This window comes from Euleptes europaea, chromosome 15 (genome assembly GCF_029931775.1).
Source record: "Euleptes europaea isolate rEulEur1 chromosome 15, rEulEur1.hap1, whole genome shotgun sequence".
NCBI classification, from domain to species: domain Eukaryota; kingdom Metazoa; phylum Chordata; class Lepidosauria; order Squamata; family Sphaerodactylidae; genus Euleptes; species Euleptes europaea.
The window spans coordinates 45325141-45338601 of NC_079326.1; the positions used below are offsets into that span (position 1 = coordinate 45325141).

Below are 13461 nucleotides of genomic sequence, written 5' to 3' on the forward strand. Positions count from 1 at the left end.
GCACGAGCGCTTTATAATAAATAAATATTTTTATTATATTTTATTATAATATTATAATATATTATAGTGTTTTATTATTATAAATAAATTCAACAGGCGGTCTTGCAGCAGCACCAACTTATTTATTTTTTAAAATTCCTACTCCGCACGCTGTCCTCGCAGGGGACTCGGGGGCGGCTTACAAAACACAATCAATATAAACGCAATACAAATAAATACAATACGTACAAAACCAACTAAAGCATTGCCTTGACAAGACGGAACAAATCCTAAGAGTTTATACTCGGGGGCTAAAACTTCGCCAGTGTTGCAGGTTCCGCAAGACTCTTTTCTTTATGCAAAGGCTTTTTTTAAAAAAACACCATTATTTAGAGCCATTTTCCCCGCGAGGTAACAGCCGTCCCGTCTCTATGATCAAAATGGCGGCGCGCACACTCACGAGCGCCGGCTCTCTCCGGAGGAAGTGACGTCGCGCCGCGGGCGAGAACGGCGCTTCCGCTGTATTTGAAAGAGCCCCGTTCAGCCTGACGGGGGAGGCTTTCCTCGTGCGGGGCGCATGGCCACCTTCACCATGGAGCTGCCGCTCGCTCCCTCCGTGGGTGAGTCGCCTCCTCAGCGACCCCGGGGCGTTTTCGGGGGCCGGGGTTCGGGCAGCGGCCGGCCGGCGAGGGAACCTCCCTCTTCCCGCGCCTTTCCCTTCTGCCTTCACAGCCATTGAGGGGCGGTTGCGGCATTAGGAGGCGCCGCCGCCGCCCAACCGCCGTCGGCCAACCGCCGTCGCCTCGCCGGAGGAGGGGGGGGGAGTTCCAGAGCCTGCGCGTGCGCACAGGTGTCCTTGCTGTGGGGAGGTTGGGGGAGCGAGTGAGCTCCTCAGGTGTTCGCTGGCTGTGACGTCAGCCGGACTCCGAACTTTGGGAAAGATGGGGCGGGGCTTTCTTTAGCGAAGAGACGTCCGCATTCGCGGGAGAGCCAGCGTGGAGTAGTGGTCAAGAACAGTGGTTTGGAGCGGTGTGAGGGGCTGTGGCTTAGTGGTAGAGCATCTGCTCGGCGTTCAGAAGGTCCCAAGTTCAATCCCCGGCATCTCCAGTTAAAGGGACTAGGCAAGTAGGTGATGTGAAAGATCCCTCCCTGAGCAATGGAGAGCCACTGCAGGCCAGAGTAGACAATACTGACTTCGATGGACCAAGGGTCTGATTCAGTATAAGGCAGCTTCATGTGCTCATGTGTGTTCATTACTAGTTGAGCAAAGTACTACTTCCTTTAGGGAAGGGGCCGTGGCTCAGTGGTAGAGCATCTGCTCGGCGTGCAGAAGGTCCCAGGTTCAATCTCCGGCTTCTCCAGTTAAAGGGACTAGGCAAGTAGGTGATGTGAAAGACCCCTGCCTGAGACTGTGGAGAGCCACTGCAGGTCTGAGTAGACAATACTGATGGACTAAGGGTCTGATTCAGTATAAGGCAATGTTCATGTGATTTCGGGTTCAGTCCCCAGCATCTCCAGTTGAAGGGACTAGGCAAGTACCGTAGGTGATGTGAAAGACCTCCCCCTGAGACCCTGGAGAGCCACTGCTGATCTGAGTAGACAGTACTGACCTTGATGGACCAAGGTCTGATTCAGTATAAGGCAGCCTCAAGTGTTCAATCTGGAGAACGTTTCACTCTCCACCCAGCTGATGCTAATCTGGTGAACCGGGTTGGTTTCTCCACTCCTACTCGTGAAGCCTGATGGGTGACCTTGGGCTAGTCTCTCCGAACTCTCTCAGCCCCATCTACCTCACAAAGTGCCTGTTGTGGGGAGGGGAAGGTGATTGCCAGTCTGATTCTCTGCTTAATGGAAATGACACTCCTAGAGCTCTCCACCTTGCTCCTGCGGCTGTTTCTCAGGAAGTGGCAGCTGCCCTTAGACCTGTCTCTTTAGGGATGCCTTAAAGGAGGAAGTCCACCCCCCACCTGTGTTCAGACGGCTTCTTCGTTTTTAACTTTCATGCAGTTCTCTACACTTGACTAGCTATAACAGCACGCTGACTTTGATATATTACACACACACAAAAATCTGTCCTGCCTTCTTACTGTGATGAGGTGGCTTTTTAAAAGCAGTATGCTCTTATTTTCACAGCCTCCAAAGGAAACTGATTCTATGTCCTTAGGCAGATCATGAAAGGTGGGGCAGGAAGGTTTGCATCAGTGTTTGGCTCTCGTGGCCCTTTCTTCCATGTCCAGGTAGTACCGATCGCCACTTTGGGGTCTGGAAGATATTTTTCTCCAGGCCAGATTGGCCAGGGGCTCTGGAGGTTTTTTTTGGGGGGGGGGCATCTTTTGGGTGTGGAGTAGGGGTCACTGGGTGGGGGTGGGGAGGTAGCTGAATTTCCTGCATTGTGCAGGGGGTTGGACTGGGTGACCTTGGTGGCCACTTCCAACTCTATGATTCTATGAATCAGGAGTCTAGCAGCACCTCTTGACATTTATTCCAGCTCCAGCTATCTTGAGTCAGAGCTCAGAGATGCACCGTGAAATGAGCTCTGACTCAGCACTAATGCTGCAATAAATTTTGTTAGCCTTCAAGGTGCTACTGCACTCCAGTTTAAACTTGGCAACATGGCCACCTCTTAAGAAAGGAAAGTCTCACACGATGTGAAAAAATAGTACAGTCTGAAAGAGAGAAGCAGCTATCAAAATTAATAGGCTTATGGGTATCGTTTGAAGGTTTTGGAGAATGTGGCAGCTTTCATCTGGTGCCTTAAGAAGTATCTATGTGGCCAATGCCAAGAGCAAGTTGGTCTTCAACTGGGGAATCTTGCACACCTATCTGTGTTTGTCTTCAAAGCTCACTAGTTAATCTTGGACTAGTCCAAGTCTTTCAGCCCGAAGAGTTGGTATGTAATGAGTGCCAGTGTAGCGCAGTGGTTAAGACTTTTGGAGTAGGATATGGGAGACCCAGATTCAAATCCCCACTTGAGCTATGGAAGCTTGCTGGGTGACTTTGCGCCAGTCATATTCCCTTGGCCTAACCTACCTCACAGGGTTGTTGAGAGGGTAAAATTAAGGAGAGGAGAATGATGTATGTTTCTTTTGGCCTCCATTGGGGGGAGAAAGGTGGGGTAGAAAATAAGTAAATGGAGTAGCATCAGTTGCATGACACTTGTTACTTTTAAAGGGAAGTGTATACCCCTTGGTACTGAATTCATGTGGATACAAGTCAAGAAGATAACAGTGTTGTTCTGTGCAGACTTTCTACAGTCATGCTCACTGAGCTACACTAGAATAACGGCACAGAGTTGCACGGTAAATATTCTAGGGTGCTTTGCTAGCCTCTGATGTTTTCTAAACTGGTGCAAATGGAAATATTGGCGAGACAGCTGCCGTTGGCAGACTTAGTAAAGGTATTCTGACAACTGATGTTTTCTGACATAGGTGCTGAGCCGATGATGCTTGGTTCCCCAACTTCTCCAAAGCCAAGCGCTGGAGCTCAGTTCCTTCCTGGATTTTTGATGGGTGACTTGCCAACTCCAGTGACGCCACAGCCTCGCTCTTTAACTGGCTCTTCAGTTGGGGTAATGGAAATGAGGCCTCCTTTGCTTGCTGGTAAGAGTTCTAAACTGAAACTTGCATTGCGGGGAGAGTGTCTGCTCAGGCCCAACTTTGGGTAGTCCTGATCTTCCCAGGGGGATCTCTTAAGTGCACTATAGTGCCGCAACTTTCATCTCAGGCTGTGAGCCTAACGTGGTAGAGTGTATTGCATTTGTCTAATTTTGAATGCCTGACAAAATTGTGGTGGATGTCTGGTATTTTGCTACATCAGCAAATCAGCTGGTATAGCCCTGTGTAACTCCATGGAGGAGTTTCACGGGCTTCTATTTTTTACTACATTTATTTAGTGTATTTTCCAGTCGGGAAGCCTCTGAGGAGGCAGCACAGCTGCACTGCTCCCAGCCATCAACTAACGACCCCCCCACTTTCAGGAATGGGCTGTAAGGGTGCCTTTAGGCTACTAGAACATATATTTAAGTTCATACTGGCTTGTAACCTCAGAGGCCACTTGGCAAGCTGCCTAGCAATTAAATCAATGATGCTGAGCAAGTGATGTCTTCTATAAAGACTTGGTTCTCTTACCTCTAAAACAGAAGTTAGAGTGTGACCATGGAGGGGCCGTGGCTCAGTGGTAAAGCATCTGCTCGGCATGCAAAAGGTCCCAGGTTCAGTCCCTGGCATCTCCAGTTAAAGGGACTAGGCAAGTAGGTGATGTGAAAGACCCCTGCCTGAGACCCTGGAGAGCCGCTGCCGGTCTGAGTAGACAATACTGACTTTGATGGACCGAGGGTCTGATTCAGTATAAGGCAGCTTCACGTGTTCAAAAGCTAGAGGATCACTTGGCATGTTTCAAAGTGTTTTTTAATTAAACACTTCATCTCATCTCATCTGTTAGATTAGCAAAAAAATCCCTCAGATTCTTTCAGAGCATTTTACTACACTGTTTGAGTTGGCTTTATAAGGCCATGTTTGTACTGTTGTCTTCTAATCCAAGATGCTGCTGTGGGTTACTTTGTTTCATTATGCTGCTGTTTTAGTAAATACGAAAGAGATTTGTAAAGATAGGAGAGTCGCTGTTCATTTTTGAATGCGTGGGCTAAGTAAGAAGGTAATTCTCTACTGTGAATTTCACAAGGCATTGCATTATTAGTGAGGTTTGGCATATGTGAATAAAAGTATGTGCATTTATTGATATTCAAACCATAATCATTAGACTTTTTTATTCCTCGGATGCAGATGTAGTATTGCAAATGACAGATTTTGACTGGGTGTAGGAAGATGTTATGGATAACAAAGAAATGACGCTGGGAAGCTCTAATGCCATTTTCATTGTTCTGTCTTCACTTAGGTGGTTCTCCTCCACAGCCAGTCGTTCCAACGCACAAAGATAAAGGGGGCGCTCCACCAGTTAGAAGTATATATGATGAAGTAGCTAGCCCAGGTCTTGGATCCACACCCTTAACTTCAAGAAGACCTGTAAGTCACTAAGAACAAGTTGGAAAGTTACCCTGAAATATGCAGCTGGTAATGAATTCTCTCTCCTGACCTGGATAACCCAAGCTAGCCTGATCTCGTCAGGTCTCAGAAAGTAAGCAGGGTCGACCCTGGCAAGTGTCTGGATGGGAGACCTCCAAGGAATACCAGGGTCGTGACGTGGAGGCAGGCAATGGCAAACCACCTCTGAACATCACCACCTTGAGAACCCCACCAGGGGTGACCATAAGTCAGATGTGACTTGATGTTTTTTAAAAAAAACATCATCTTGCTTTTTTAGATTTGCAGGTAAATATTCAACTGTGTTCACTTTCAAAAAACTATAGATTCTAGAAATGTACTCACTGTGTTAATAGAATGGTCCTGTGTGTGCAGAGCAGTTTAAAATGGCGTCCTCTGTATGGTTAGGAGCAATGTTAAAGCAATTTTCTTTTAAGCATGCCGTTGTTCAGCATTCCTTATCTTTATTCCCTAAAACGATGGGTGGGAATAATCTACATCAGGGTCCCCATTCTTTTTGATCCTGCTGACACATTTGTAATTCTGACAGAGGGGTGGTGGGTGCAAAACGGCTGCTGTGGCAGGCAAAGCAAACCACAAAATGTCAGGGAGGTGAGGGCTAGCATGACTGATAGTAGCTCTTCAGCTTTTCAGACAGACGCTTTGTTTAATGGGATCTGTTTTAAAATCAACGTACTGTTTACAAATATTTTCTTATGGGCACACAAAATAAGTATATGTGTATTGAGATAGCTAAGAAACCCTCATCTGGCAGTGTCCTTTGCATCTAACAGTTACGCAAAAGGATACGGGGAAAAAATGCTTCTCCTGGCTTCTCTACTTTAGGTAAGCCTTTCTCTCTTGAGCCCAGACATTATCAGCCTGCGCTGTTTCTTGTAACAACCACAGTTGATGCCGAAGGTCTGGTGAGAGCTCATTGTACACATGATCACAAAATCCCACCCCCTTGTTCTTGCTGTAGCCCACTGTGTTGTCAGAAATGCTGCTTTTGGAGATTTTTTTGGGGTGGGCAGGCTGATTCCTTTAGGGCAGGGGTGTCCGGCTCCTTGAAAGCTCTTACCCGGGCAGCCAGACACCCCTACTCTTGATCTGGGGCTTGACCAAGTGGCATTTATGTCATATCTAGCCCTCCTAACAATTGAGTCCAACTGCTTTAGGGTGTAGCATGGGGTCTGAAGTGTGGGGCAGAATGTAGGCAAAAAAAAGCTATATCTTCTTTCTGTATCCCCCCTACCTTTAGAAAGTCCTTTCTATGGACCCAAGAAGACTAGATCTCACCAAATGCTTTAATGCCAAAAATAATGGAATAATTATTGGCTTGTTTCTTATTTTACCAGTATCGATTTTTGTTGCTCCTTTAATGCTTCGTCAATTCATTTGATTGTCCTGCTGTTCAGAGTTGCTTCTCTTTACTCTCATTAATTCATATTTATTCGTTCATAATCCTTTGCTTATTTTGTGGCTTACTGCAATAGTTTTAATTCTGTTAGCTTCCCTTGGTGCCATTGTGGCAGCAGAGCAAGGTAAACATTCCTTGTAATTATTTTTCCCTTAATCAGAGTAGACTTGTGTATAAAAATGCTACAAAATAAACAGAGCTGAGAAAAAAGACCTTAATTCCATTGCTCCTTTGCAAATCTGGGTACACAGAATCAGCCTCTTACCTCTTAAGTGCTAGGTTTCAAGAAGTTAAATGAATAGAAGATTGTTTGGAGTGGAATAAACCTGCACAAGAAGCAAGGTGTGAGGAGGGAGGGGCAAGCAGTAAAAATGAAATGCTACTTTACAGTACTGAAATACTTTCCCTAGTTTGAAAAAGCAGTTTGAATGGCATCTTCTGTCCTTTTATGCAGGCCGGCTTTTCGGTAACACAGAGTCCAGTGGCTGGATCTATGCCGACAACCCCTGGCACAGGTAGGACAGCTCATCAAGAACACTGCTTCATGGAATGCTTATGGCAGGCAAGGCAAATCTTGGTTTCTAGATGTGTGAACCTAGTGAAGTGCAGTTGTACCTGACTAGGGTGATGATGGAGGCCTATCTTATCTCATAGCTCAACTCTTCGCAGGTTTACTCAGAAGTCCCCTTGTTTTCAGTGGGACTTACTCCCAGGTAAGTGTGCATAGGAGAGTACTGTTAGAGCAGGAATCCCCAACTTATTTGAACCTGCGAGTGCCTTTGGAATTATAACAGAGCGTGGTGAATGCAGCAACAAAATGGCTGCTGTAGGAGGCGGAGCCAGCCACAAAATGGCTGCCACAGCTTGCCTTCAGTCACAGGGTGAAGATCCTTGTGCTGTTATGGCAGCTGCTGTCAAAGCAACGTTTTTAAAAACCTTCACAGCCAACCAAATCTTCAATGGCCAGTCAGAAGCCTTACTGGGCAAAAGCCACACCTGGTGCCACTCACTTTCTAAAAACACTTGGCAGGTGCCAGGAAAGGTGTCAGCAGGCACCAGGGCTCCCACAGGCACCATGTCATGATGCGTACCTATTCTCTCCAGGATCAGAGGAGCATGCCTATTGTATTAGGTGCTGTGGAACACAGGCAGGATGGTGCTGCTGCAGTCGTCTTGTTTGTAGGCTTCTTGGAGGCACCCGGTTGGCCACTGTGTGAACAGATTGCTGGACTTGCTGGGCCTGGGTCTGATCCAACAGGGCTTTTCTTGTGTTTATGTTGGGGACCCCTGTGTTAGTGAATTCTAGCAGGGCCTTAGCTTCTGGCCTGAAATAGAAAACAAGTAGCACAATGTCACTCATAATTCATGATAATTTATTTTGTCGTATGGGCTTGGAGACCCTTGATCTAAAATTCTAGCTTTGTGTTTATTTCCCTGTCATTTTTTGTGCATTATTGGGTCAGTGTATTGCCACCCCCCCCCCAGCCTCTCTCTTCCTAAACTTTTCAAACACTTTTAAATGTCAGCACTCTTGCGCTGGTTTTAGCGTCATTGCAATGAGGCCTGCTTTTTCTTTCCAGTTAATGCCTAGTTCAGTTTCTGCTGCTGCCACTTGGGAAAGGTTCATCCCCTTAAAACTTGACAGTTTCAGGTGTATTCAGTCCAGCAAGTCTTGCACAACCCAGGAAGACAACAATGTCTCCAGCTCAACTAGATCCATTCTACACCCAAGGGGATTCCTTAACGTCAGAGGATCATCTTGACGACACTTGGGTAACAGTGTTTGGGTAGGTGATGCACACAGCCTAAGCAGGACTGCTTGGCACATGTGGTGGTGGATATTTATTTACTTATTCAGATTTATAGCCCGCCCTCATTCCCAGCCAAGCCGGGCTCAGGGTGGGTAACAACCTCTAAAATGCATAAAACCATAAAACATCAGTTAGAACATTGCATTATACAACCATAAACAAGGTAGCCTTAAAAACAACCCAGATGCCACCATGGACCGGATTTCGGCATGATAACCCCTGCCCCCTGCACATAGATGCCAAGGGAGAGGGGAAGGATGAGGAGGCCAGCAACAACGGATAGATGTGTATGCATTTCTACAAACCTGAAATAAGCCCAGGTTTGCCAAAAAATCTGAAAACTTAAAAAAGGGGGGTGGAGTAAAGCCCTGAAATAATTGAAGCAGTGCCTGTAGCTTTAAGAAAAGAATGTACCATTATTGGTGTTGGTTGCTAGGCAACCGCAACTGTACCACCAGCCTTCAAGCTTGGTTTCTGTCAGTAAAGGATGGGGAGGGGGAGGACCCTTTCCAGTGCTGATTTGGCTTTTGAGGGAGAACTCATTGTGAGGTAGGTGAGGCTGAGAGTGTGTGACTGACCCAAGGTCACCCAGCTAGCTTCATGTGGAAGAGTGGGGAAACCAACCCGGTTCACCAGATTAGAGTCTGCCGCTCATGTGTAGGAGTGGGGAAGACAAATCCAGTTCACCAGATTAGTGTACGCCCCTCATGTGGAGGAGTGGAATCAAACCCAGTTCTCCAGATTAGAGTCCACCACTCTTAATCACTTCACCATGCTGGCTTTCAGGAAAGTGAGAAGGGGAAAACAAATCGTTTCAGGTCCCCCACTTGTGCAGTGCCTGACGGTGCACACGGAGCTATAGAGGGAACTATATTGTGTGCTACTTTGTCTCCTAACTGCTCTAATGTTCCTTGACTTGTAATGCTGGGGCTAAAATGTAAGGATGTTGGATCAGTGACAAAGCTGGTCTAAGCAGCGATTGCCACGGTATTTGAAGACTGGCTGGGTCTTGCATCTGTGTTTCTGGGAGCATTGCCAGGGGCATAGTTATGTTTAATACTGAGGGTTTTAAATTTTATTTCTGATACTTAAAACAGTAATGTGAGGTTTCTCCTATTACTATTTCAGATTTCCTCAAGGATCTGCTTCATACATCCTGCTACAGTTTGCTCAGTATGGAAACATATTGAAGCATGTGGTGAGCATAAAGTTGTGGCTTTTAAAAAAAAAAATCACCTGCTCTGTTCGTTTTGGCATCTAAAAACCGTTTCTCACTCATCTGTACAGATGTCCAACACGGGGAACTGGATGCATATCCATTACCAGTCGAAATTGCAGGCCCGGAAAGCCTTGAGCAAAGATGGAAGGATTTTTGGCGAATCCATCATGATTGGAGTGAAACCTTGTATAGATAAAGTGAGTACCCTTCTGTATGACATTGCAAAATGAAACGTGGGGGTCAGACTTCGTACGTATTGCCAACTAGAAACATGCAGCAAATGAACTGTCGCAACTGTGCCTTAGGAACCAGCGTGTGCGGGGGTTCATTGCTAATGTTGACCACATTTATTTATTTAATCATACCTATATTTACCCATGAAAGCTGGACGTTGAAGAAAGCTGATAGGAAGAAAGTAGATTCCTTTGAAATATGGTGTTGGAAGAGAGTGTTACGGATACCGTGGACTGCCAAAACAAAAACCCAAATCAGTGGGTTATAGATCAAATCAAGCCTGAACTGACCCTAAATGACTAAACTGAGGCTATCATGTTTTGGTCACATTATGAGAAGACAAGAGTCACTGGAAAAGACCGTCATGCTAGGAAAAGTCGAGGGCAGCAGGAAAAGAGGGAGACCCAACAAGAGATGGATTGACTCAATAAAGAAAGCCACAACCCTCAGTTTTCAAGATCTGAGCAAGGCTGTTAAAGACAGGACCTTTTGGAGGACTTTGATTCATAGGTTCGCCATGAGTCCTATGAGCGGCACTTACGGTTGAGGATTTCCCCCGCTTTTCCCCCTAGCGAGTACCTGACTGATGGGGCCTCCTTGCATTGGCAGAAATTCCACCAGTGAAAAAGGAGGAGGAGTGTTGCCAGATAGACGATTTTCACAGCAGCGGCCACCCCACTGAATATCATTCAAATGCCTTCTGTGACTCTCTGACTCAGCTTCTGGGAGGTTTCAGGCTATTGGGAGATGAGAGAGAACTGTAAATACAAGAGAGCTCACCATTCCTAGGATCCAATCTAACGATAGCCTCGGCTGCCAAGAGCTCTTTGGGTGCCTTCGTGGTGTAGTGGTGAAGAGTGGTGGTTTGGAGTGGTGCACTCTGATCTGGAGAACCAGGTTTGATTCCCCGCTCCTCCACATGAGCGGCGGACTCTAATCCGGTGAACTGGGTTGGTTTCCCCACTCCTACACATGAAGCCATCTGGGTGACCTTGGGCTAGTTACACTCAGCCTCACCTACATCACAGGGTGTCAGTTGTGGGGAGGAGAAGGGAAGGTGATTGTAAGCTGGTTTGAGTCTCCCTTAAGTGGTAGAGAAAGTCAGCATATAAAAACCAACTCCTCTTCTTCAGCTGTTTCCGATTAATGATAGCATTTGCGGAGCGCTTTCAGTGTTCAAAGGGCCTGCATCACATTGATAAAAATTGTAGCACTGGTATAATGATCTAAAAAGTGCCATCCTAAATAAAGTGAGAAATACGTGCTTGTCACAGTTAAAGTTCTCTGTGTCCCCCCCCCTCCCCCCGGTTGTGCTCAGAACAGCACTCTGGAATAAGTGCAAACCTGGCTCAGGGTAGTGTTTAGAAGGGCAGTATTTCACCTGATAAATTTCTGTTTGTTCTAATGCTCTAGCCAGGTGTATCCAATAGAATTCTAGTTTGGGGCCCGATCAGATACGTGTATTAGTCGTAACGCTTTGCTTTATTACTGTAACAGGATATTGGTGGGAATAACAATGCAGAGAGTTAACGAAGCCAGAAGGCTCTTGGTACTGTATTTAGCATTTTACTTTCATTCTGGAATGGCAAAGTGATCTACTAGCTGAGAGGCCTTTCTTGATTGGATGTAAACTGAAGAACAGTACTTTAAATAAATCGTTTTTGCTGTGGTTGCAGTAAAATAGCTGAGTTCTAGTAACATGGCAGGTTTTTCATCTGTATTTTTACAAAATAAACACTGCGTGTTAAATTATTTGCCCTTTTAACACACAAATATAATCGTTAATGTATCAACAAACATTAAAAGGAAACACTCCCTAATGCAAGGGTGTCAAGCTCAACTGTTACAAGGGCCGGATATGACATAAATGTCCCTTGGTGGGGCCGGGCCATGGCTCAGCAGCCCAGATCGAGAGTGGGGGTAAGTGGCTACCTCTACTGGCTTGCAGGCTGGATCCGGCCCACGGGCCTTATGCTTGACACCCCTGCCCTAATGCATATCGTCGCATCCCCTTTTCTCTCTGCTATGGCTGCAGTTAGCAGGTTGCTTGTAGAACATGTATGTTGCTGCCTGACCTTTTCCTGTGCTGACTTCACATCACCTGATCATCGGATAAGATGTTCCCGTAATCGGCAGCAAGGAGCAAAGGCTTTTGCGTACTTCCACTTTACTGGGAGGACAGAACCTCTCAGACGAGACGTGAAAAACAATCTTGCCAAACTTCAAAAAAGATGATTGCTATAACTTGGATACAGTTTTTGAACAGAATGTCTTCCATCCGCTTGCAGAGCGTGATGGAGGGTACGGAAAGAGGTGCCGTGTCATCCCTGCCTTCAGTCTTCACGCCACCAATGAAAACGCTTGGTACCCCTGTGCAGCCTTCAAGTGCTCAAAGGATTTCTACAATGAGACCTCTTGCGACAGCCTATAAGGCTTCAACTAGTGACTATCAGGTATGTAGGAATGTAGTGTGAGGAAATAGTTACGGTCATCTAATCATCGCGTGATGGTTTGGAGTGGTGGGCTCTGATCTGGAGAACCGGGTTTGATCCCGGTTCTTCTCCACTCCTTCACTCCTCCACTTGAGCGGCGGAGGCTAATCTGGTGAACTGGATTTGTCTCCCCACTCCTACACACCAAGCCAGCTGGGTGACCTTGGGCAAGTTACAGTTCTATTAAGAACTCTCTCAGCCCCACCTACCTCACAGGGTGTCTGTTGTGGGGAGGGGAAGGGAAGGTGATTGTAAGCCGGTTTGAGTCTCCCTTAAGTGGTAGAGAAAGTTGGCATATAAAAACCAACTACTCTTCTTCTTCTAAAAGGACTCCCGGTGTTGTCTAAAAGACCAATAAACAAATTGCTAGCCAGGAAAAAATAATCTCCTGCTTACAATCTGTCTGACTCCCTTTTCTAGGTGATTTCTGACAGACAGACTCCTAGGAAAGATGAAAGCATCGTCTCCAAAGCTATGGAGTACATGTTTGGCTGGTAGTAAGAAGACACTACACTATACTTTTCAGGAGGAGGTAACAGGACAGCCGGTTGGTTGTACAACTGTTTACGGCAGCATTTCAGATGTTCTGCCTTTGAAAAAGGAACTTTGGCACACCTGTGTTTTGCACTTTAAACAGTGGCTGAGTGTGCACCACTTTAAAGCTGTTAAATCATTTACAATTAGCGTTTTGCGGTCTGTCTTCAACAGCGATTGCGTGACTCAAGTGAAGAGTGAGTTGCACATCACACGGGAGTCTTGCTTTCAAAACATTGTAACATATTTCATAGTTGCCCAGCCGTATTCTTTGCTGCAGCCTGAAGTCAATATTGGGTATTGTGTAAAGAGACACTGGTAGGCTTTACCAATTTTAAACCAAATAATTTAATTTGAATGCTCTTCCACTACATTGATCAGTGTTCCTATCACGTTTGGCGAGGTTTGTTCTAAATTGTACGGTGTCTGACCTTGTTTTTTTAAAAAAATCTTAATAAAAATTGTGGTGCTACAGATCGGAACGACTTCTGGATTTGTGCGAATCATTTAAATGTATAACGGCTCTGTACAAATTACCACTGAATCTGGAAACCCTTGAATAGGGACAGAACTGCCTTTCATAGTTGTTTGTTATTATAAAAACATGAAATCAAACTTGAGTTGGAAGCTGCAAAGTCTACAGATTCTTAGGTGAAGTCTGGGAAATGTGTGCAGCTGCCGGGGGGCCAACAAATGTCTCTCTCCAGATACTGCATGTGAACCCAGTTGTGCC

General features: G+C 45.9%; 1 protein-coding gene across 1 annotated transcript; it reads left to right on the forward strand.

Annotated features, from left to right (window-relative positions):
* The first annotated feature begins 555 nt into the window (after nt 1-555).
* NUP35 (nucleoporin 35) lies at nt 556-12692 on the forward strand. Its single transcript, XM_056861434.1, has 9 exons — nt 556-599; nt 3408-3578; nt 4873-5000; nt 6893-6953; nt 8084-8225; nt 9378-9447; nt 9537-9665; nt 11991-12155; nt 12615-12692. The coding sequence occupies exons 1-9, from the start codon at nt 557-559 to the stop codon at nt 12690-12692; spliced, it is 987 nt and encodes a 328-aa protein (XP_056717412.1). The 5' UTR covers nt 556.
* The last annotated feature ends 769 nt before the right edge of the window (nt 12693-13461 follow it).